Source organism: Lissotriton vulgaris, chromosome 3_2 (genome assembly GCF_964263255.1).
Source record: "Lissotriton vulgaris chromosome 3_2, aLisVul1.2, whole genome shotgun sequence".
In the NCBI taxonomy this organism is placed as follows: Eukaryota; Metazoa; Chordata; class Amphibia; order Caudata; family Salamandridae; genus Lissotriton; species Lissotriton vulgaris.
The window spans coordinates 236,001,207-236,026,839 of NC_141690.1; the positions used below are offsets into that span (position 1 = coordinate 236,001,207).

The window sequence follows — 25,633 nt, forward strand, 5'->3', positions numbered from 1 at the left end:
ATCCATATGGTTCTAAGTGACATACAGGGATGGAGTAAGCCTGAGGACAGTGCACCTTGTAAATGTAATGATTATTCGCTGCAAGATACTATGCACTTTATGTATTTCTGTTCCTTTTATCATGAAGCCAGAAAAAGGTTTATTCTTCCACCGTTAAAAGATAAAGCATTCATTCAGTCAAAACCTGCACTATGGCACTTGCAATTAATGGAATCGCCTGTAATTATGTTTGGTGTGGCAAGTTTTCTAGTCACATCATTCCGCAGTAGAAGGTTAAGATTAGCAGTACAACAGGAAAGGGATGTTTGATAACAGAAGTGTAATGTATATGATTAACTGATTTTTTTAATGTGACATTGTGTTCTCTTTTTTAAACTGATTTTATGATAAATTTGAGCAACTGTTTTTACTTCTGTATAGCATGCTTTTTAATAATCGAATAAAGTGGTTTTTGACTTGACTTTTGACATGCTCGGTGCAGGACAGGATACTTCAACCGCCATTCCATTGGCTCTGCCTAACATCCCAGACACTTCTAAACTAGTGTGACAGACCTGCCAATCGGCGTGCTTGCTATTTCTCTGTCAGTACTTCCCATTCATTTATTTGGTATAAATCATACCCGTTTCTCAGTTAGGACTTCTTCGTACTTGTATTTTTCACTCCGGTCTGCCATACTTTCCTAGTCACATCACCTGGACTTTGTTAACTTTGTCATCATTTTCACCCACCTTTCTCTTCCCCTTGCACACCCTTTAACAGTGCCACTATGTGCATTCAAGTGATTCATGTCCGTCCAGTCCTCTGCATTACGTCCATCAACTGCTCAGTCGATCCACCTCATCCCTGTAATTGTCTATGGTCTGCCTCACTAGGTGGCAATTCTAACTTATGCTTAGGTTGAAAGTTTTAAGTAACTCTGAAAAAGAAAATTGAATAAACAATTAAAATTAATGGACATACTGTATGCCTGGATTCTGCCACCTTTTCTTGTATTGTACTTCCTGCCTTATGGGACCCCTTGAGTAATCTGTGCTTCTCAGCCACAATGATATATTTATGTTCAGTTTTCCATTGACTCTCAGGTTGGAGATGTTACCAACAAGAAGCCACAGCGACTTGTCACACAGTTTCACTTCACCAGCTGGCCTGACTTTGGGGTTCCGTTCACGCCGATTGGTATGCTGAAATTCCTGAAAAAAGTAAAAACCTGTAACCCCCAATATGCAGGAGCGATCGTTGTACACTGCAGGTTTGTTAAAACCTTTTTCTTTTAACAACTTCCTTTCTCGCTACTCTGCCACTCTTTAGATCATGAAACATACCGACTTCTGATGTATTTGCATGGAAAGGCATACACTAGCATCTAGAGATGTTCTCTGCATCAGACAATTGCACCAGCACTGTGGAGGGCTTGTCCCTTTCCTAATCGCTAATCCTGCCTAATAATTAGTTTCAATGGCTTTACATATAGAAATTAAACTTTAACTAAGAAAATGTTTAGTGTCCCACTACCCATTTCAGCATGCATGTATAGTAAGCATGTTTGAGCAATACCAGGTTTAAACTTCACATTTAATATTTCACCATTATATGATATTGATTTGTATAGCGCAATAATCATCTTGAATTAATTTGATTAAATTGGTTATTTACATGCTGGCTATTTTCCTGTTGATCTAGTAAAAGCCACTGAGCCACTTCATGTCAATTATATTTAAATATGCTATATTTTTGGATGCTACTTAGTTTTCTAGATGTGCAAACCTGGAATGGTGCAGGTGGACAAGGTGAAATATGTTCTACATTTATATCTTGCCCATATGCTTTGCAGATATAATGAGCACATAAAAAATGCAATTTAGTATCTTGGAGGGTGAGGCAGTGTGGTTACCTTTCCTAAAGGAAGGAAAGTTGTTATGTTACCTTGTGGGAAAACATTTATTGACACCTTTAAGATAGAGCAATCTCCCAGGTTACTGTGGGGGTTGCACATGAAAGCTGAAATATAAACCTGATTGTTTAAATGTGGGTCCACACAGTTGTAGTTTAAAACATGTGTTAAAGAATAAGCTACCAAATTAGTCTGACTGATATGCAGCCAAATGGTTTGTAGCCATTAGATAGGTGTTTAGTTTCTCATATGTGAGATCAAAAGAGTCCCTAACATGCACAACACTGTCACACAGCACAGTTCCACAGTGCCAAGTCAGAAAAATACAAGACCCCTTCTGATGACACTCATTTGACCAGTCAAGAGAAGTTAACAGAGTAGTGTCACATAGAAGTGACATCTTCATCCCAATGTTTGGTAGATGATTACTACCATACATGCCTTGAAATATAACTAGTTTAGAAGAAGTTGTTCACCTAACCTTGTCTGTCCGCCCTATGCACAGATAAGTCAAGTCAAGTCAAATAATTTATATAGCGCGCTACATACCCAGAGGGTCTCAAGGCGCTTGAAGAAGGGTGGGGTATTATTTGTCGAATATCCAAGTTTTAAGTTGCTTTCTGAATGCTAGGTGGTTCTGAGTGAGGCGAAGGTGAGTGGGAAGTGAGTTCCAGGTTTTAGCTGCCAGGTAGGAGAAGGATCTTCCTCCCATGGTGGTTTTGTTGATGCGAGGTACCGCAGCAAGGGCTTGGTTGGAGGATCGTAGCTGGCGGGAGGGGGTGTAGAAGGAAAGTCGTGTGTTGAGGCATTCGGATCCAAGTTCGTAAAGTGCTTTGTGAGCGTGGGTTAGGAGGCGGAATGTAATCCTCTTATTAACGGGAAGCCAGTGGAGGTTTTTCAGGTGACTAGAAATGTGGTCTTTACGCGGGATGTCTAGTATGAGTCTGGCTGATGCGTTCTGGATGCGTTGGAGTTTTTTCTGAAGTTTTGCGGTGGTACCGGCGTATAGGGTGTTTCCGTAGTCCAGGCGGCTTGTGATCAGTGCGTGGGTGACCGTTTTTCTAGTTTCGGTGGGGATCCAGCGAAATGTTTTTTTGAGCATGCGAAGAATGTTGAAGCAAGATGATGAAACGGCGTTGACTTGTCTGTTCATTGAGAGTGAGGAATCCAGGATGACGCCCAGGTTCCGTGCGTGGTCCGTCGGGATGGGTGCTTTTCCAAGGGCCTCTTGCCACCAAGAGTCATCCCAGGCGGAGGGGGAGGTACCTAAGATAAGGACTTCTGTTTTGTCTGAGTTCAGTTTCAGACGGCTGTCCTTCATCCATTCGGCTACTTCTTTCATTCCTTCATGTAGGTTGGTTTTGGCGGTGTCCGGGTCGTTGGTGAGTGAGAGGATCAGTTGAGTGTCATCAGTGTAGGAGATGATGTTGAGGTTGTGTTGGCTTGCGATGGTCGCGAGGGGGCTCATGTATACGTTGAAGAGGGTGGGGCTTAGTGAAGATCCTTGTGGCACGCCGCAAATGACTTCAGTGGCTTCTGACTTGAATGGTGGAAGGCGGACTCTCTGAGTTCTTCCGGTAAGGAACGAGGTGATCCATTCCAGTGCTTTTCCTTGGATTCTGATGTTTCGGAGGCGATGTAACTGGGTGTTATGACAGACTGTGTCAAAGGCTGCGGAGAGGTCAAGGAGGATGAGGGCGACTGTGTCTCCATTGTCCAGTAGAGTTCGAATGTCGTCTGTTGCTGCGATGAGTGCGGTCTCAGTGCTGTGTTTTGCTCGGAAGCCGGACTGTGAGGAGTCGAGGGATTTGTTGGTTTCGAGGAAGGCGGCGAGCTGGTTGTTGACAGCTTTCTCGATGACTTTGGCCGGGAATGGAAGGAGTGAGATGGGGCGGTAGTTTTTGAGTTCGGTGGGGTCAGCTGTGGGTTTTTTCAGAAGGGCGCTGAGTTCGGCGTGTTTCCAGCTTTCCGGGAAGGTGGCGGAGTTGAGGGAGCAGTTGATGACGTCTCGGAGGTGTGGTGCTATGATGGAGTCTGCTTTGTTGAAGATGTGGTGAGGGCATGGGTCAGTGGGGGATCCTGAGTGGATGGAGTTCATTAGGCGAATGGTGTCTTCAGTGGTGATTGGGTTCCAGTTATTAAGGATGTTCAAGGGGGGTGAAGGTACTGCAGGAGGTTGGGTGGGTTGGTCTCCGGGTTGGTTGTTGAAGCTGTTGTGGATGGCTGCGATTTTGTTGTGGAAGAATGAAGCTAGGGAGTCGCAAAGTGTTTGAGAGGGAGTGATGTCGTTGGAGTTGGCTGAGGGGTTGGTAAATTCTTTGACGATGTTGAACAATTCCTTGCTGTTGTGGGCGTTGTTGTCTAGTCGTTCTTTGAATGCGGCTTTCTTGGTGGTCCGGATCAGTTGGTGGTGTATGCGGGTGGCGTTTTTGAAGGCGTCCCTGGTGCTGGTGTTTGGGTCTTTTTTCCAGGCCTTCTCAAGGGAGCGACAGAGTTTCTTGGATTTCTTGAGATCATCGTTGAACCAGGGAGCGTTTTTGCTGCCTAGTTTGGTTTGACGTTTTTTCAAAGGTGCTAGGTTGTCGGCGCTGTTGGTGAGCCATTGAGTGAGGTTGATGGCTGCTTGGTTGGGGTTCGAAGAGTGGGCCGGGGGGTTTTGAAGAAGCGATGAGGAGATCTGGTCAATGGTGATTTTGTTCCAGTTTCTTCGCAGAGTAGGTTGAGGGTGGTTGTGGGTTGTGGTCTTTTTGTAGAAAATGTGAACGCAGCTGTGGTCCGTCCAATGGAGAACTGTGGTGTGACTGAAGGAGATATGTTTGCTGGAGGTAAAGATTGGGTCGAGTGTGTGACCTGCGTAGTGAGTGGGGGTATTAACAAGTTGTTTGAGTCCGAGGTTGGCGAGATTGTCCAGAAGGGTGGTGGCGTTGCTGTCGTTGCTCTTTTCCAGGTGGAAATTGAGGTCTCCCAATAGAATGTAGTCCTCGGAGGGGAGGGCGTGTGGGGTGATAGTCAGTGATGTCTTCACTGAATTGTGCACGGGGTCCTGGAGGTCGGTAGAGGAGGGTGCCTCTGAGTGTGGTCTTGGGGTCGGTGTGGATCTGGAAGTGAAGGTGTTCGGCGCTGGCGAGGTTGACGTCTGAGCTGGTTGAGATGCAGATGGAATTCTTATGGACGATGGCGATGCCTCCTCCTGTTTGTTTGGTGCGGTCCTTGCGGATGATCTTGTAGCCGTCCTGGATGGCAATGGTGATGTCTGGGGCTGATGAGGCGTTCATCCATGTTTCTGTTAGGAAGGCGACGTCCGGAGAGATGGTGTCTAGTAGATTCCAAAGGTCGATGGCGTGTCAGTGGACCGAGCGCGTGTTGAGCAGGATGCATTTTAGGTGGTTGGTGTCGGAGCTCTGGTTGGAGTTTGTGGGTTTGGTGTGGGTCTTGATGCAGGTGAATTTGCAGGAGTGGCAGGTGAAGGGTCCATGGGTGTGTCCTGGTGCTGCTTGGGCGCAGTTAGGGAGTCGGCCGGGATTAAGTGCTAAGAGGGTGGAGGCGTCGTATGTAATGTGGGTGGGGTGGGTGGTACAGGGGCCAGGGGGTCTGGCGCTGGGCTCGGTCCAGGCGCGGACGGGCGTAGACGGGCTTACCTTTGGCGCACCTTCGGCGCGGCCGTAGCGCGTGGACGCTGCACGTTGATGCATCTGTCATAAGTGGAGAAGTGGAGGGGGGCGGAGCGTGGGAGGGGGAGCTGGGAGGCGGTAGCGTAGGGGGAGGGACGGGCTGCAGGCACAACAAAATGGTGGAGTCAACAATAACAAGGACAGCAGGACGCTATGGGTGCAAACAATCAGGCAGCACACAATATTGATGAAATGTTTAACCAGTTCAGTTGTACTTTGGTTTTACCCACTCCGATCAAGCACAACCAGGTATTCTTAATGCTTGCTTGCGGAAACTTTTACCTTTCAACAGAGCTTTACCCTTTCTATAATATCTGGCTCCGTGCACTCTTAATTCTTAGAGATTGTTTGGACAAAACCTGATCACCATATCCTTCTGATGTGGCCATCCCCAAACCACATCACCCTTATTGTGTTATACAGCCTTCTCCACTGTTTTTGTGCCCTGACTGTAAGCAACTGATGACTAGAATACAGTATCCTCCTTATCGATTATGCTTTATATTGTAATCTTAACTCCTTCTGTTGAATGGCTCTCAACCTTTTTTGGGGAAATATCGGAGTTTAAATTCTGGCTTGACTGACAACAATAACAAGGAGGAGGGATCGCGATCATTCAGAAGAATTCACTATTAGTTAAAACTTTCCCTGTCGATGGTCTCACATCATGTCAATACAGGGGTACAGAAATCTCCAAAAGAAAGGAATCACCAGCCAAAGTATACCTCTTTTACCACCTTCCTGGAGTTAACCATCTGTTCATTGAACATATAATGTCAACAATTGGAATACACTTCATGCTACACTCCAGTGCCATTTTTCTCGGAGAGTTCAACCTGCACTGCAACTACATGGTGATATGCAGGTAGGATGTATGACGTTACAACGCGTTATTTTACAACGCAGATCGTTACATCGCAATTTTTACAACGCAGGATCCATTACATCGCATGCCTTTACAACGCATGTCATTACATAGCAGATACTATTACAACGCATGCCATTACAACGTAAGTATATCTTTTTAAAAAAATGTAATTACGTTAATTTAATTAATATAATTTCTTTAATTTAATTAATTTTAAAATATTAATTAAATTTAATAAATGTAATTCTATTAATTTAATTTAATTAATTTAAAAATTGTAATTAATTTAATTTAAGTAATTTAATTTAATTAAATTAAAAAATGGAATTAATATAATTTAATTAATTTAATTAATTTTAAAATTGTAATTAATTTGATTTAATTAATTTAATGTAATTAATGTAATTTAATTAATTTATAAATTGTAAATATAATTTAATTAATTTAAATAAATTTAATTAATTTATTTAGTTTAATTTATTTAAAGTCGTTTTTTTTAAAAACTGAACCCTAAAAATACCCCTGTACCCCAAAACCCAAACCCAGCCCTGAAACCTAAAAATACCCCTGTACCCCAAAACCCAAACCCAGCCCTGAAACCTAAAAATACCCCTGTACCCCAAAACCCAAACCCAGCCCTAAAACCTAAAAATACCCCTGTACCCCAAAACTCAAACCCAGCCCTAAAACCTAAAAATACCCCTGTACCCCAAAACCCAAACCCAGCCCTAAAACCTAAAAATACCCCTGTACCCCAAAACCCAAACCCAGCCCTGAAACCTAAAAATACCCCTGTACCTCAAAACCCAAACCCAGCCCTGAAACCTAAAAATACCCCTGTACCCCAAAACCCAAACCCAGCCCTGAAACCTAAAAATACCCCTGTACCCCAAAACCCAAACCCAGCCCTGAAACCTAAAAATACCCCTGTACCCCAAAACCCAAACCCAGCCCTGAAACCTAAAAATACCCCTGTACCCCAAAACCCAAACCCAGCCCTGAAACCTAAAAATACCCCTGTACCCCAAAACCCAAACCCAGCCCTGAAACCTAAAAATACCCCTGTACCCCAAAACCCAAACCCAGCCCTAAAACCTAAAAATACCCAAATACCCCAAACATATACCTCAGTACCCCAAAACATATACTCCTATACTCACTTATTTTTAAAATTACTTAAATTAATATATTTAATTTATAATATTAAAAAATAAATATATTTATTTATAATTAATAATAATTAAATTTATTAAATAACATTAAAAAAAAGATATACTTACCTATACTTACGTTGTAATGGCATGCGTTGTAATAGCATCTGCTATGTAATGTCATGCATTGTAAAGGCATGCGATGTAATGGATCCAGCGTTGTAAAAGTTGCATTGTAATAGAAGTCCGTTGTAAAAGTTGCGATGTAATGGTGCAATACCATGCAGGTATCTACTCTGAAACGATTCCTCACTGACAAAACTTAACCCAATCATGCCCACGCCCAACACATAGTAAGGGTTCAAACCTTTACCTAATCCTATCCAGAGAAAGAGCGCAGTCAATCGACTCAATCACACACAGTGACTGGTCTGATCATCACTCAATCCAATTCCACCCAAATGCGTACACACAGGCCACTAAAGGGCGAGAAACCATACCGAAATGCTGGGTCAGAGACACCAAAAACATGGGCAAGGTGTAATTGACTGCACTTTGCAATGAAAACCTCATTCCTCTAACTATAACCCAGAATGTTATCCAATTAATAGAGTACCACAACCAAACAATATCAATCATAATGGAGGTAGCAGCCCGACAGACTCAAAAGATAAAAATCAAACCCTCCCTACGTACAATTAAAACCTAAATGAGGAAAGGAGGAATCGTAGACAAGCGAACAAAAGTGGAGACAGGAATTCTCGACATTGCTTCTAATCAAACTATGTGAACAATGGAACAGCTACAAAAACACGTTTAGAAAACAAAAGGATCGTGTTTAGGATCCCAGCTCAACAAATCAAAGAATTGCCAAAGGCAGTACTTTTTGTAATTGTCAACCAACAAAACGTGACAAACAATTTAACCAAGATCAGCAATAATTCAGTTGAAAAATGTGGAACTTTTTCTTCATTTTTCATTGAAAAGATCTGTGAAATCAAAAAAGAAATTGTAATCGACAGAGAGGCCACGAACTACCATATACCACAATCACTACTTCGACTGTGAATATACATCCAGAGTAGAGGATCATACGATGAACCACCAATCTATGACCAAAAATCAAGCATTCTGTACTAAGTTCAAAACACTATCTAAGAAAGAACTCCATATGACCTTACTACCCATTAAACCAACGTCTCACTTCAGCTACCATATGCCTTCCACAAAGCTAAAGGAATTAAGTTGCCTTTTCACACCTAACTGGCAAAGATGGTAAATTCATCATTAAAACAAGGCATCATCCTATACACCGCACTTACCACCGGCAATGCCACCCAGTCTACCATCACCACCTGGACCCCTGTCACCACAGAAGACACCGCTAAGACCGTGAGGACCATACACTCAGGAACCCCCACCGACCCCTGCCTGCTGCACATCTACCACAGAACGGCCTCCACTATAGCTTCCAAACTAATGCACAATCAACTGCACCCTCGAAATAGGCACGTTCCCCAACGAATAGAACCGGCCAGAAGTCAAGCCCCTCCTGAGGATCTCCACAGACCTGACTTACCTCAAGAACTACAGACCCATCTCTGTCCTCCCCTTCGCAGCCAAAGTCACTGAGAAGATCGTCAACATTCAGCTCACGAACTTCATAGAATCCAACTTCATCCTCAACACCTCCCAATCTGGATTCTGCAGCAGCCACAGCACTGAGACCGCCCTCCCAGCCCCCACAGCCAACATCTGCACCCTCCTTGACCAAGGCCACACAGCTGCCCTCATTCTACTAGACCACTCAGCAGCCTTTGACACAGTTCCCACTGCACACTAACCGCCATACTCCACAACGGCGGTGTACAGGGAACTGTCCTCGACTGGATCAGCTTCTTCCTCTCCGTCCGAACCCAATGAATCAGACTCCCGCCCTTCCTCTTCGAACCCACTGAGAAAAGCTGCGGAGTACCCCAAGGATCCTCAGTCAGCCCCACACTCTTTAACATCTACATGGCCCCCTCGCTACCATAGTCAAAAAACACGGACTCCGCATAGTATCCTATGCCGACGACACCCAATTCATCCTCTCCCTCACCAAGGAACCAGACGTCACCAGACACAACTTCCAGGAAGGGATAAAAGACTTTGCATCCTGGATTAGCAGCAGCTGCCAGAAGTTTAACTTGGATGATACGAAAGTCCTCGGACACCCCCCTCCGCATGAGACATTATCTGGTGGCCCACCGCCCTTGGCAAGCCTCCCACGCCCGCAACCTCAGCATCATACTCTACTCCTCCCTCACCATAAACAGTCAGTTCAATGCTATATCTTCCAAGTGCTTCAACACCCTCCGCATCCTCCGCAAGACCTTCAAATAGACCCCCCCCTGAATCCAGAAAGTCACCCATGCACTCATAACCAGCAGACTATACTATGGGATCACCCTCTATGCCGGAATCAACTAAACTCTACACCTCAAACTCCAGACCATCCAGAAAGCTGCATCCAGACTCTGCATCCCACAACAAGACCACATCACCCAGCACCTACAAGACCTCTGGCTTCCCGTCGAAAAGAGTGACCTTCAAGCTGCTCACTCACGCCTACAAATCCCTCCACAACACGGGGCCCCAGTACCTCAATGAAAGAATCACCTTTTACGCACCCAAGAGAAACCTCAACTCCGCCGGCATACAGCAGTCCAGAGTAGGAGCAAGACCACTTTATTTATGCACCCGTTTTCCTACTAGACGCAGCAGCAGACCTTCCACCAGCAAGCTGGAAGAGGGTACTGTAGATGCTCCTACACGAATAATGGTAGGGTTAAGGGAAAAGGTGGTATCAGCAAAAGACATTGACATGTACCGCATTCCTACATCCTGATTGCACATCACATGTCTGACAAGTGGATCCTAGTAATGGTCATAGTTATTGCCTCAAACTACACACTTACTCAACATCCCATCTTGTATACATGCATGCTCTCAGTAAAATTTGCCTATCCCCACTCCCTCCTTCAGGAAGAAGGGCACGCCTTCCTACAGAAGGGTGCCATAGAAAGAGTGCCCCAGCAACAGCAAGGGAGCAGTATCTACTCACTTTATTTTCTCATCCCCAAAGGGGATAGCTCTGTCAGGCCCATCCTCTTCCTGAGGGTCGTGATTTGTACATCCTTTTGAGAACATTTTCGAATGACATCTCTGCAGGATGTCATCCCCCTTCCTCAGCTTGGCAATTTCAGTGACAGCAATCGATCTCGAGAACATTTATGCTCTCATACCCATTTACCCTGTTCACTGTCTGTACCCACTCTTTGTGGTAAATGGACAATTCTACCAATTCAAAGTACTTCCTTTCGGGGTCGCCACAGCTCTAAGGGTGGTTTCAAAGGACCCAGTAGTAGTTGATGGTCATCTGCGAAGAAAGAGCTTCATGCCCTTCTCTACCTCGACCATTGGCTGAGTTCACTATAAATGCCACCAAGTCCCAACTACAGCCTTTACCGGTGCAACCCTTCCTACAGCCCATATTGGGCACTGCCATGGAGAACGCTTATACCAGATAGTCACTGCCTTTCAACTGCTACCTCATTTTCAACACAATCGTTGACTTGCAGTGTGATCTTCCAGGCGCCTTCTGTAGATGATGGTATTGTGCATCACCAATGTTCTGCATTCTAGGCTTTATATGCCCTCTCTCCTAGAGTACCTTGCGTTCAATGGTTCCAAGCTGAAGGTCACAATGAAGATTTTGTTTTGGTACAGGCCACAGCATACCGTTCTGTGCAGTTGTTGAAAGGCAGCAACTTAATATAAGTCAGGCCTTTTGTAGACCCTGTACCACATTGACATCACTACAGACAGTACAGACACTGCTCTCCCAGGGTGGGGCACGAATCCCAACAACATCACTGTCCAGGGAATGTGGCCCTCAACAACAGGGTCACCACATCATGTACCTGGAGTTGCTATGAAGGAATTTGTTAGGCATAGGCATAGAATCTGGATACTTCAGCCTTCTGAATGTATATCTGAAAGAGACACGTTAGTAATAGATTCCTTACTATCCCTAGATGTCAGACTGGATCCGGAAAGTTTTTCGTCAGCAGTACCCCTGTGCGTCTGTAGGTGGCATCGTGCGGCACCACGTCAGTCGCTGGCAGCATAAGCTCTGAAATGACGTCACGGAGATTACTTAGGCACCACCCATGCACGCTGACGTTAGTTCTTCCTTTTTCCCCGCCAGCAAGCGCAGATCCGGTTAGAGCACGTAACTTTCTTACTAATTTTTTTGAGACTTTTGTCTCTACTTCTTTTGAGTCTTTGACTTCTGGTGCCACGTAGGGATGCCTGGGTTTAAATCCTGCGGGGCCTGCCGCCATACTATGTTGGTGGGCAACCACCCTAGAGTCTGTCTCTACTGTCTGGAGCACGACCATGACTCCGAGTGATGTTCCGACTGTCTGGTCATGGCTCCAAAGGCTTTGCAGGAGCGTTCCCGAAAGCTGCTGGAAGCCCGGCAGTCATCTCCGTGCCGTTCGAGTTCCAGGGGTCGCTCAAGGGACCGACCGCGGAGCCATCATCATCGCTCCTCGATGTCCAAGTCTTCACCCTAGGAATCGGGTAAGCGACGTCACAAGAAAAAGTCGAAGAAGCGCGTACGCTCTCCAACCTCCCCCCGTTGGTCTCCGGACGTGGACGAGGGGGCCAAGGGACCTTCCCCTGTGGCTCCGTTGGAGGCTGAGAGTCCTGCGGCCTACCCGCCCTACCCAGGTCCGTCAGCGACTCCGGCCCAGGTGGAAGAGTTTCTTGCCACCAATGACTGCCTTTTCAGGCTTAGAGCTCCAGCCGGATGGCCTTCGGGACCCATGGTCCCTATTGAGGGCCTTTGCTTGCCTCCAGCCCGGCGCCGCAAGGTCCTCCACCTGTGCCCCCTGCGGCTACGTTCCCGGCGGCGCAATGGGTTCCGTTCGTCCCACCTCTGCCCTTGCCAGAGTTTCCAGGCAATTTTGCTCCGACCTGGGACCCTAATTAGGACATGAAGCCCGACGGGCGCCATTCCCGGTGCAGTTGGAGCATTTGTTTTCCCCTGTGCCTCCCCTTCCTCTGCATCGTGTGCCTCGTGCTGTGGAGGAGGGGGATGACTGGGAGGGGGCTGAGGACCCTCTTGCACGGCAGTGCGAGTCCGAACATGAGTGGGTGGAGGACTCGGAGGATGCAGGTGGCCTTGACCTCTCCGCCGAGCCTGGGTTTGTGTCGCCTCCCGCTGTCATGGAGGAATGCGCCACATACACTGTGAGCAGCTGAGGCTCTTGGCCTTGATCTGCCTACTATTACCCTCAAGACAAACCTCCTTACTGAAATGCTTCAGCTTGTGGCAAGTTCTATGGAACCTCTGCTTCAGTTCAATGAGACCTTGACGGATGTTTTGATGGGCATCTGGTCTAGACCAGCCACAATAGTTCCTATGGATAAAAACGTGGCCAAGCGTCATCGCCTGGCACCGGGTGACCCTTCCTTTTTAACAAATCATCCGACCCCCGGAGAGCCTGGTCATTCAGGCCTCCTCTTCCCAAAGTGCTTTCCCTACCGCTCCGCCGCATAAGGAATCGAAAAAGCTGGAGCAGTTTGGCAAGAAATTGCTTTCCTCTGCCAGCTTGGGGCTGTGGTCAGTCAACACTGCCTGCCTCTTGGGCCGCTACTCTCACGCTGTGTGGGACACAGTGGCGCAAACTCTGCCCCAGTGCCCGGAGGAGGTTCATGCTGTACTTTCCCATCTGTTGCGGAGGGGAAGGATGCCGCAAAGTTAGCCATTCGGTGTTGGCTGGACACCGAGGACTCTTTGGGGAGAGCAATCTCCACAACCGTGGCCTTGCGTCGCCATGCCTGGCTGCGGTCCACAGAGTTTTCGGGGGACGTCCAGAGTTCTCTCATGGACATGCCTTTTGATAGTACTCGCCTGTTTGGCGATAAGGCAGACAGTGCGCTGGAGCGTTTCAAGGACTCCCGGGCTACGGCCAAGTCCTTGGGTCTCTCCACCACACGCCCGGCCACGTCTACCTTTCGTTCCTTTCGTGGCCACGGAAGGGACGCCTCTACACGTTCGTTCAGCCTGAAGCCTGCGCAGAACCAACCTCCGCACGGCCGTGGTGGCCGCTGTGGTGGCCGCCGTGGCGGCACAGGGAGCCACAGCGAATTGTACATTTATTTATTGATCACAATGAATTGGAGGAGTTGATGCTGCCGGGCGCGTGTCGGCAATCCGCGTGATCTCAAAGAATAACGCTGTGTCAGTCTTTTTTGAAGGATGAGACTGACACTTGACACAGCGTTATTCTTTAAGATCAAGCTGATTGCTGACTCACGCCCGGCGGCATCAACTCCTCCAATTCATTGGGATCAATACGCTCGAGATTACTAATCACTGTCCCTGCCGACCTACTTCAGGCGGTCACCGCAAAATAAATTTACAATTCTGTGTGATTGACGCACCGTGTTTTAAACTCATGTGAGTCCTCTCTCCTCGCTTCTGGAGCCTCGGGGCCCTTTTGAAACCATGAATTTCTCTGTGAAATTGATCATCACGGTCTGTGACCCCCCCTCACCCTCATGTCCTGAAGAAGACCCCGGCCTAAGTTTCTACTGTTACCTAGATTAAGTGGGGTCGAAACGTTGACGATCATCCTATGGGCCTAACTTTGCCCGCATTGTTGATTGATTCCTAATGGTTGTTTCTTTATGATGGCTTATGATATAATTGTATGAACATTCATGTTTTGAGTGTGGCTATATATTTTTAAAGCAGTAAACAAAGAGGAGCTTAGAGGGAAAAGAATTGGTCATAGGTCACCATCCACTCAGTTATATGAATACAAAACAAGACCTAGACAATGATGAGATCAGGGCAATCCTGGTGAGTACGTGCCAGGTTCCCGTTGGTGGTTCGTCCGTGAGGTGCCATCTCGCTCACACACACTTTCTTTATTGTACTAATCTAGACACATTGGTGTGTGTTTTTGTTTCACAACTGATTTTTGGTTCCTCAAGGGTCTGGGCAATGTGTTTTTACTGAATGACATATTTTGGTTGTACCTTCTACCTCAATAATTAAGAGAGGAGTACTGTGCAAAAAGTTTTTGCTGTTTATGGTAAACCATTGATATATTGATATCTCTATGCCTGGTTGGTCTAGGTCTTGTTTTGTATTCATATATATTTTTAAAGCCAACACACTTGTAATTATCTAGGCAATCTGGTTACTCTGACCTGCACCCTTCCACCAATTCCCAAAATCCACTCACTTTCTTTGCACTGACCCCCCCCCCCCCCCCCCTCTCCCTCCCCCTCGCCATTTCCCTAGGGCACTTTTTCATATCGAAAAGTTTGTCAAAAAATGTTTTATGATCAAGTGACTGTGTATTTGTTTTGTGCCTTCATTCATTGTGATTAAATAACAGTGAATCTAACTATTGTATGCATTTCTTTTTAAATTTTCCCTGTATCCTTGACAATCTAACTTTCTCTCCTACGGTTCTTTACTGGGACCCCTTATCTTTGTACTCATTCTATCTGAACCGCACACAACAGTTCTGGGTGGATGACTAGCTCTTTTTTGGCTAAATGGGCGCCAAAAAAAGGTTGGGCCGTGCACAAGCGGACCATCTCTTGGTGGGTCGTTCTGTGCATCAAAGCATGTTACTCGTTGGCTATGAAGGAGCCTCCTGTGGGGCTGCGTGCCCATTCTACCAGGGCGACAGAAGTCACCGCTGCCTTGGGACGTGAAGCTCCCTTGCAGGACATTTGTCAGGCAACTGCGTGGGCCTCGCTGTTAAGGTTATCCCTTTCAGGGCCCTATTTTCCTGGCACCAGTGGTCAGTTTCTTGCATAGCTCTGCGTTCCTGGTGCGGAAAGTCATGTACAGAACTGACGTCAGCACGCATGGGTGGCGCCTAAGTAGTCTCTGGGACGCCATCTCGTAGCTTAGGACGCCAGCGACTGACGTGGAGCCGCACGACGCCACCTACCGACGCGGGGTACTGGTGACGAAAATCTATCCCGATCCAGTCCAACGCCTGGGGATATTTTAAGGTAAGGAATCTATAACCAACTAATGTCTTCTACAGATATATCGTTACACAAGTTGTAACTTGTGCGTCAATCTTAAAGGAAGCTTAATTTCTCACAACAATGACTTGTTACGCAGCAAAATGAAAAATGTTGGTTCACCACTGCATTTCTAAGGCCGTGGATCCTTTAAAGCATGGGTGCTTGCAAGCATTTCTCCAGGGGCCACAAAGCACTGTCCTTGGCATGCCCGAGGGCTGCACTAATGCCAACAGGCTGAGTGTCGGGTGATGAAAGGTTAGAATGGGTAGACGTGAAGCAGGTGTGGACAACAAACCGAGACTTCATGCGACTTCTGTCAGCCACCAACGTTCTATTCTCATGCACCAAGAATTAAAGACAAAGCATTAACCTTTAATGTAAAGCGTGAGAGGGAAAGAGATACTCATCTAGTGGCTAAAATGTGAAACCATAAACCCTGGGATCAGTCCTGGCTTCCCCAGCAAATTGTGTGAGCCTAGGTAATAGGTTAATTTCATTTTGCCTGTTTTGTTTTGTATTACTTCATGTGAGAGCCCCTTGAAATACATGAGTTCAGGGTGTGTGCTGTATAAAACGCTCTCTTGCGTTTTATTTAGTAAACTATAATGTTTTTCCAATTACTGATTAACAATCATTAAATACTTCAATTGGATCTCCATGATTACAAAAGTGGGACATAAAAAGAATATACATAAAACCTTCCTTGCAGAGGCATACAGACAGGTCATCATAGATCAAATCATTTCGTATCATGTGACTGATCAGAACATAGAGAACAATATAAAATGAAGAGCAAGAGTAAGACCAACATAAGCTAAAAGAATTTTTAAGCTAAAAATTCAAAAACATTTACAAAACAAAGTGAGTAGTACCTATTTCTCTACCAGCATTGGTATTTTAGAGTTATAGTGGTCGATTGCAAAATGTGCAATTGTGCAGTAGGAAGATGGACTAGACACAGTATCGCTTGCATTGTCCATTCACACACTGTAGGGAAGTAGGAATACTTCTTAGGGTTACACCCACTTTTTGCTTGATGTCTCATTGTTTTTGACTAGTCTGTCTGGAATCCTGCTAACCAGGACCCCAGTCTATCTGCTTTCTCCCTTAAATTGACATACATGTACTTTGGTACACTACAGATTGGATACTGCGGTACCCTTATCAGTCCCTAGTATTTGAAAAAGTGAAGACTTCCTTTGGTGTCGTACTACTACTTACTTTCTCATCCTAGCAATCCTGATACTCTCACACTCATGCTTATACACGAAGGAGTCTGGTCGTTGACCCAAAGCTTAAACAGCAAAAGTTTAAAAAATATGTGTCTGATTTATTTTAGTATGATAAAAACATTTCATAATAAAAGATGAATTAAAAGCATTAACAAAACCTATTTTGTATATAATTCAGAAAACAATATTTCAAATTGGCATTCTATACACAGATGAAGGGACCTTCAAGAAATCCAACACAATTAAAAAGAGTACAATAGAGAGTACAAAACAAGACAGTACACTGTCATAGACAATACATATCAGTGTTAGAAGAGATGTTTAGCTGGAACTCGATAGATTGTATCTCCTTTTCTGTGTGGGGTTCCAGCTACTACACAGATCATAAAAACACAGCGTCAACTCATTTCGATGGTACCCAGTTCATTTAAACCATCTTTTTCAAGACCACAACATGAGACTCTCTCGGCCTTCTATGGTGCCCAAGATTTGGTCCTAAACCTTGGGTAAACTTTATCATCCAAACCTCTGATGGTAGTCCTGCCACAGTACTTTGTACAGGGTCCTAAAAGCGGAGTCTGCCACTCTTGTCAGTATAACTCTAACCAGAACGGAATCCTCAAACTAAAGAAGTATATCTTCAAATAGTCCTAACTTCTGTTTATAAAGTCGATCGTCCTTGGCTTCAATTTTAAAGTCTGTGAGGTACGATTATTTGAAATCACGGCTTAAGTCAATTAGGCCTGCAATTCTTCCATCTGGCGTGGTCTCGCGTCACTGTGCTCTTGGACCTGACTGAAAACCGGATCGGGCAAAGTAAGGTTGTGTGCCTAGGCCACCTTGTGGGTGGAGGTCAGGTTCAACCATTGCAGAGCAAAATCCTGGCCATCATTGACTGGGTTGCTCCAACTACCCAAACTCCGGTCCGAGCTTTCCTGGGCCTGACTGGGTACTACAGGAGGTTTGTTAAAGAATATGGATTCATAGTGACACCTTTGAATGATCTTACCTCTAAAAGAATGCCTAAGGAAATTCAGTGGACAGTTAGCTATCAAAAGGCATTTGATGACCTGAAGCAGGCCATGTGCACTGTTCCCATTCTACTAAGTCCTGACTATTCAAAACAATTCATTGTTCAAACTGATGCTTCCGAGTTGGGGGTAGGGGCTGTCTTATCACAACTGAATGAAGAGGGTCATGATAAGCCAGTAGCTTTTATAAGCAGAAGGCTGACGCCAGAGAGAAGCATTGGTCAGCTATTGAGAGGGAAGACTTTGCTGTGGTTTGGGCTCTGAAGAAGTTGAGGGCATACTTGTTTGGCACTCATTTCATTCTTCAGACAGACCATAAGACCCTCTTATGGCTTAAATAGATGAAGGGTGAAAACCCCAAACTTTTGAGGTGCTTCATTTCCCTACAGGGGATGGACTATAAAGTGGAACTAACCTTGACCAGTTGAGTCTTCATTATCTTTCGTTGGGAGGGGGAGGTGGGGAGGTGTTGTGTAGGAAAGTAGGAACAGCTTCTTAGGGTTACCCCCACTTTTTGCTTGCTGTCTCACTGTTTTTGACTAGTCTGACTGGGATCCTGCTAACCAGGACCCCAGTCTATCTGCTTTCTCCCTTAAATTGACATACATGTACTTTGGTACACTCCAGATTGGATACTTGGGTGCCCTTATCAGTCCCTAGTATATGGTACACATGTTCCCAGGGCATCGGTACACCAGAGGCCTCCCATGAGCAGAAGCATGTATTCTGCTACCCATGAGAGGCCATGCAAAATGGAACTCTAGGTCTGCTACTGCAGCCTGTGTAAGATGGTGCTTGTACCACTTACTTTAGATATAGGTTCACTATATCTAATGGTCACTACACCTAAAAATTATAAATCACCCCTGTAGCAGGCCTTAACAATCCTGAAGGCAGGGTGCTGGGTTTTATGTGAGAGGGTGCCTGAGCAGAACCCCTCTGGAGCCTTCGGTGACTATTCATTTGTCTGTGACTCAGCCGGACATATAGGGAGGTGCTTTACAACCTCGTGGTAAATGTTATCTCGAAAATGGCTGCATAGAAACATATTGTGTTTGGTATCAAATACCTTGGAATCATTGCTCCACATCAGTAACTGGTGTGGGAGGTATGATTCCACCCTTCTGAAGCGAGCTTCGTGGGGTCACCGGTCTATCCGGTACCAGCCTTCTTGACCCGGACCGCACAAAATGGATGCTTCCAGCCAGAGACACATTTCTGCCCTCCTGCTGCTGAGCCAAGCTCGAGCAGAGGAAGGCAGCACAATAGGCATCCTGACCACCTCCCAGACAGGATTTAGTGTATTGGGGCTGGGTGGGTGCATTCTGAGAGTGCCTGAAAGTCTACACGGGAGGCACATTTGGTGTCCCTGTGCATTGTCCAGCTCAAACCAGGTCTGGGAGCCATAGGCTACTGCTCTGGCGCAAAACTGGACAAACTACATCGGTGTAGCCACCCCTCTGTCCTACTCCTTCCCTAGGAGGGTCCCATGAATCTGTCCAACCCTGTCCCGTGGGTACAAAAGGGCTTACCTGGCTGCAAGACTTTAGATTTTACGTGGGCAAGATTCTACAAGATGAAACCACTGATATTCGATCATCTGGACACCTTGGACTTTGTTGTACCACGACTGGGCTCTACTTCGTCCCCCTTTCCGAAGCTTAGTTTGTGCCTTTGCTCCATACTGTCTCCGTGCTGGACCTGTGGTGCACTTAAGACAACAGAAGAATCTAACCACAACTGACCGGTCTACTGCTCCTGCGGACTCCAAAGATTTCAGCAACACAAGAGGTGGGTTTCTGAAGGTCCCTGAAGTCGATCTGCCCTCTCACCAGTTTGAGGCCAGTATCCCTAGTGGGGGCTGCTTAACCCGAACCCCTGTGCACTGCGTCAATTTGCAGTTGCATATGCTTGTTGGCGATTCCTGAGCTTGCGCATTGGACTCCGTGCAGTCATGACCCTGAGCAGTTTTTGCACCAAAGAACTCCGGCCACCTCGCACCGAGTGCTCCGGGGGCTGGTGCTTTGCAATCTTGCTCGAGGTCCCCTTGCAACTGCTGGTCATTCGGCCTGTGGGTCCTCCTGAGGGTCATCTGGATTATTCTTGGGCTTACCTGGTTGCTCGTGACGCACCCTGACTCCCTGTTGCTTGGTTTGTCTCCAGGACCTTGCTGGTCCACACCGTAACCTGTTTGACCTTCCTGCGTGGGTTGCTTTTGTCAAGGCTTGTTGGTGCTTTTGCCGGTTACCGACCCCTCAGCACTCGACATCCTTCGTAGGACAGCTCGTATCCGACTCCTGGTCGACCTTGACGTCTCCTGGTCCTCATGGCTGCAGAGTCCAGCATCCCCTCTTCGCACCTGAAGCACCCAACATCGGTGGGCATTAGTCTATCGAGCCCCTGGACACTCTAAAGTGACCCAGACTCTGTCCCCTCTGTTTTCAGGTTCCCTCCTTCTAGAATCCATGCTTGGATTCCACCGGACCCTTTTCACCTTCATGGCAGCAGTACTTCTTCACATCCTTCCATAGCGAACAACGGAGGTTTCTGACACCACTTCAGACCTATACACCCGGCTCCCCTGGGATAGGTAACTCTGGTACTATAGTATCCATGAGTGGGGTGGCTCTCCAACCTCTTGAGTTCCAAATGGTTTGCTCGAAGTCCTCACAGATGGGTCCTTAAACTCTAACTTTACAACCCCAACTTTCCCATAAAGTTGTACGGAGCACACGGTTGTGTTTCCTCACTGCGCCCGTCCTCTCTGAACTCCCTGTGTCATCACCTTAAATGGTTCCTTGGGGTCCCAACGATTCTACATGCACCAGGCACTGCGTCTAGTCAAGTCGTGATTGTTATACCACTATTGTAGTATATGGTTGGTCTCCCCCTGGAGCCCACTGTTTATTGTGCTACTTACAACTGTTCTATTGATCTCGTATTGTTTGCTTTGTGTTCTATCCTCGTATAGAGGATAGTAGAGTGTTATATTAATAAATACATAATTTTATAAAACTACTGTGTGGTTCTCCTTCATTTAGTCATTCAGGAGGTGATATTCTGGTAAAACAAGCTGCTTTACATTCCTAAAGGTTAAGCCTGAATGCTGCTCTCCACAGCTACCACTAGGATAGCTTTCTAAAGGTTATCTTTGATCTCATACATCATAAGGGTGGTGTGGACTGGTAGAAGGTGTCCACTTTAATTAGTGGTCAGCATATATATACACCAGGCCACCTATTCACACACCCTATTCTGGGGTTTACCAGAGTTTGCAATTTTGATAAACTTTGTATACCTCAGCCATACAGATCATAGGAATCTGGACTTCACTCAAGGTGCACCTGATAAATGAATTTCCTCTTGGTTCACTAATGACCATCTTCAGATTGGGGGCAGCATGAATGTTTCCAAGTTAATGTTTGAAAACTATCACTTCTAATAAATGCCTCTCAATGCTGTAATGCAATCTCATCTACTAAGGTAAAACACTCATGCATGTTAATAAAGTTTTCGATGAGCATATCATGTTTTTACATGTTTTTTGCAAGATGTCTTTAAACCTAAAGTTGTTCCTAAAGAGAAGTTGTCTAGGACACCTTCTTTGCCTTTACTTTAGCTAAAGTGTAAAAAAAAAAGTATGCCCGCTCACAGCATGTTTGTGCTCTGTCAAGTGAACAGCAGCCCAGCGTCTGTTTATCATTAGGACCTCAATTAAGGTCAGGAAGGCCGCACTTTGAGTATGCCTGCTTTAGAGCCTACAGTACACAATATTATTGCCAAAGATTTGCATTTGCATTAGGCAGGCCTTGCTTACATCTGCATCCATTTACACTTGGCTGCAGTTGCAGTCTACATGCCGAATAGGGAACACTAATCCATCTTTAGAATTCCAGCAATTAAGGCCTTCATACAGGGTCTCAAGAGCGTTACTCCCTCTTCAGTGAGGAATCTCAATGTAGTCCTGATCAGACTCATGGGACCACCATATGAATCTCTACATTAACATTCCCTTCAGTTCCTATCCTGGAAGGTGGCGTTCATGGTTGCTTTTGCGAACTGTAGGTGCTCACTCTGAAGGAGCTATTCATCCAGGTACACATGGACAGGGTAGTTCTTAGAACAACTATAAGTTCCTTCCTAAGGTGATATTTGCCTTCTACCTTAACCACCCATAGAGCTCCCAGTTTTGTTTCCCATAATCTAAATGTATTAGGGAAAAAGTACTTCATACACAGGATGTTAAGAAATCTTATATACTACATTGACAAGACCAAGTCATTTTGTAAATCAGATCAGCTCTTTGTCTTCTGTGTAAAGCCTACGAAAGGTATCCCATCTCCAAGGTAGGTACAGCTAAGTCTATAGTTAAATGCATTCAAAACTGGTTTTATAAAGCAAAGCATATTTTGCCTGCTCCCCTGTAGTGCTCACCAATTCCAAGAAAAGGTTATTATCTAGGAAACTTCCCACTAGTTGATATTGATAAGGCAATCTGGTCAACAAGACACACCGTTACCAAGCACTAATGTGTGGACATCTTTTTTTCCCAAACCCTTTCGTTATTTTAAGTACATAAAAAAAGAAAAACACAGGATATTTCAGTTGGTTGACTTCGAGCTGCACCATATGAAATGATGGGCAGCCCAGCCTCTCCAGAGCGGTTGAATAATTTTTCTCTTAAATGGAGGATAAAGTAGTATAATTAATAGAATATACTAAATCGTGCTATCCTTCGGACCCTGGTCTGCCTGTTGTGCTGCGTTTGGTCCCTGGTCTGATCGCAGCTTACCTGACGATTACTGGTAGCATAATGATGTCGGGTCAATACCCGATGGCCTGTAAAAAGCATTGGTTCTTCCAATTTAAAAAAAAACCTTCACTGGACCCAACAGTGACTAAGAACTATTGCACTAACTCTTGTATGCCATTCCCTACGAACATATTAGAAAAAGCATTAAATGATAATCTCATGACTTACCTGGATTCTAATAACATTGTCGCGTTCTAATCTAGGACCCCGATCAATACTGTGACCTTATGCCCCTATACGGCTATAATCCATTTATTCCCCTATAATGGCATAATTGATCAAGAGTGATATTTCAGAAACTCGTCTCTGGCCTAACACGATCAGAGCCACATTTCAGAATCTCTTCCTCTGCAGCTTCCTCTCCAGCTTATTAGAGCAAATGACACAGCAGAAGCCACTATCTAAGATTCCTAGATTACACTCAAGAGTTCTTCAACAAGATAAAACTCAGCAACCTGGGAAATCCCCGCTTGCTATGTTTTGATTAGTAATAGAACTCTTATGAGCACTGAGAGCCGATCACTTCCTAGTGACAACTTTGACGTCTTATGTCCAAAAACTTACGTCAAACAAGGCACCTTTCAGGTATAAATATTACCAACGTTGCCTTAAGCAAACGCTGATGCTGATGCTACCGCTGCCTCAACGACATAGATGAGAGCGATGGTGTGGTGAACACAGGAGCAGAACAGCTGTCCCCTCCAGAGCCCAGCAGATACAAGCTGCCCACGGACGCTGCCCCTCCTCCTCGACGCGCTGAGAAAGACGCTGTCTTTTCTCCTGCCGAGAAAATCCAGCTCCGGCGTTTCCAGCCTACTCTTGCGAGTGACTGGGATATAGAGTCCTGGAAGGAGATATAAGACCTCCAACATTCTATTCCAGAGGTATGGTGTTGACTAAACCCTTAGAGAGAATTCTTGAAGCAAACCTTGGCAAAACCAACTTAACTAAAACTGCTACTTCCTTACTCCCTCCCAAGTATTAGGCTTAGGTCAGGTACACTGGGGTAGGCGTAGTTAGAAGCATCAGTTGAGTACGTTAGCCTAATGTATATATGAATGTATATATGTTTTATTCATTTTAAACCATTGTATGACTAAGAAACCATATCAATGCTTTTACAGTATTTCGCAATCCTCATTTTACTGTACACACTTTTTATAATAACTGGTCTTGCAATTGTGGCAATTCATTTCTCTTGTATGAGAAGAAAGACTGTTCAATAAATAATACCTTTTTTGTTGAAAACGCCAGTCTCTCTATTCTCTGCATATTGGTGAAAGTAATCTGCACAAAACTGACTGAGTAAAATAACTGTCTATTGTTTCACACGACTCTAGAGATTGACTCTTATTCTAAGGAGCAAAGTTGTCATGTTTATGCGGTTGTTGGAAAACTGAATCCCTTCTTGTCTGTACCAAGGAAGCTGATCACTTCCTATTCAGTCAAGAAAGTTTCCAGTGACCTCTGAGCTAGTTGGTAACAAACCCAATTAAGTTTAGCATAGTCAGTAGAGACCTGGAAAATCCGCACTTCTACGTCCATACTACTGTTTGTTATTCCAATGCGCAGGGCCTATTGGGAAAATAGGAACTACACTACATGGCGCCCAACGTTTGGTAAGGCGATAAAACTAATGCAAGACGGTAGAGTAACTCAGTCGTGCATTTTTCACACAGACCCCTTTCTCCCGTAAATACTCCAATAGGCGTCTGGAGTGGGTAAAAGGTTAAAATCCGCCCGAACTTAGTAGGAAGAGATTCCTATGTAAAGCTCTGGATTATTCAACGTTGAAGGATACAGTGTTCCAAAATATTGTGCACCTAATCTTTGTCTCCTTGGAGATCTGCTCTGCAAAAACCTTTCTGACAATAGAATGTCAGACACTGAAAACGGAACCACTGCACCCGCAGTAAATGCGACTCAGCAGGGTCCCGACGGTACTACTGAACCGGGTGCAATAATCATCCCGGCACATTTAAGAAAATCTATAACGTTAAAACTTATAGAAAATGGACTGACCACACAAGGTGGCACAGTCGTCTTCGTGATAGAGGCACACGAATATCGGCAGACAGAGGTATTCTATTCATGGATAAAATTTCCAGCGGCAAACACCGCAACACACGAGTTCCACTATTACAAAATAGGGGATCCACCGGAAGAGTACGCTCCGTTCGAGGAGATTGAAATTCCATTAAAATTCCAAGAGCATCTGCTCTGGTTTAAAGGTGCCCTAAAAAATAAAGATCATATTACCAGGCTCGGTCCACTAGGTAGACCAGGAGCAACGTGGCCGGTTCTAGCCAGCTACACACCACATCCAGACATTGATAAAATGTCAAGTGAAGAACTCTTAGTTAAAATAAAAGAATTAACAAAGGCATATAGAGAGTTAGTAAAATTATTTATTAAAAATAATTCAAACACTCCTAAAAAGAGCTGGGATGGAAATAAACAATCCACTCCCAAAGAAAAAGTTTTCCAGTCCAGAGGAAGGTCTCCTCGACGGAGGGAAAGAACTCCGACTCGAGAACACCAGTCTCCCCAGAGGGAGCCCTCTGAGAAAAGATACAACCTTAGAAATAGGGATAATTTGAAGAAGCCTGATGGATATCAAAGTATTGATACACGTCCCTCTCGATCTTTTTCGCAGAAATCGGAAAGAAGAGGACACTCAGACCCAGGAGAGCACACCAAGTCCAAAGACAAGGAACCTGCTCAAAGTAAAAAGTTACAATTTCCAAAAAAGAAGGTAGCCAGTATTAGAGTAATCGAACATGCCGAGAATACTGAGGACACAGTTGAAAAACGGGAAGTGGGCACAGACAATGCTAGACAGTGCAGCAGAAATCACCATA

The 25,633-nt window shown here is 45.3% G+C and overlaps 1 protein-coding gene across 3 annotated transcripts in view; it reads left to right on the forward strand.

The window, feature by feature from the left end:
• Window positions 1–25,633, forward strand: part of PTPRA (protein tyrosine phosphatase receptor type A) — a 906,420-nt gene that overhangs the window by 571,189 nt on the left and 309,598 nt on the right. For all 3 annotated transcript variants that reach the window (XM_086964286.1, XM_086964287.1, XM_086964288.1), the window contains one exon: window positions 1,086–1,252. In XM_086964286.1, coding sequence (XP_086820412.1) covers window positions 1,086–1,252 — 167 coding nt within the window. The remainder of the gene's footprint in view (window positions 1–1,085; window positions 1,253–25,633) is intronic.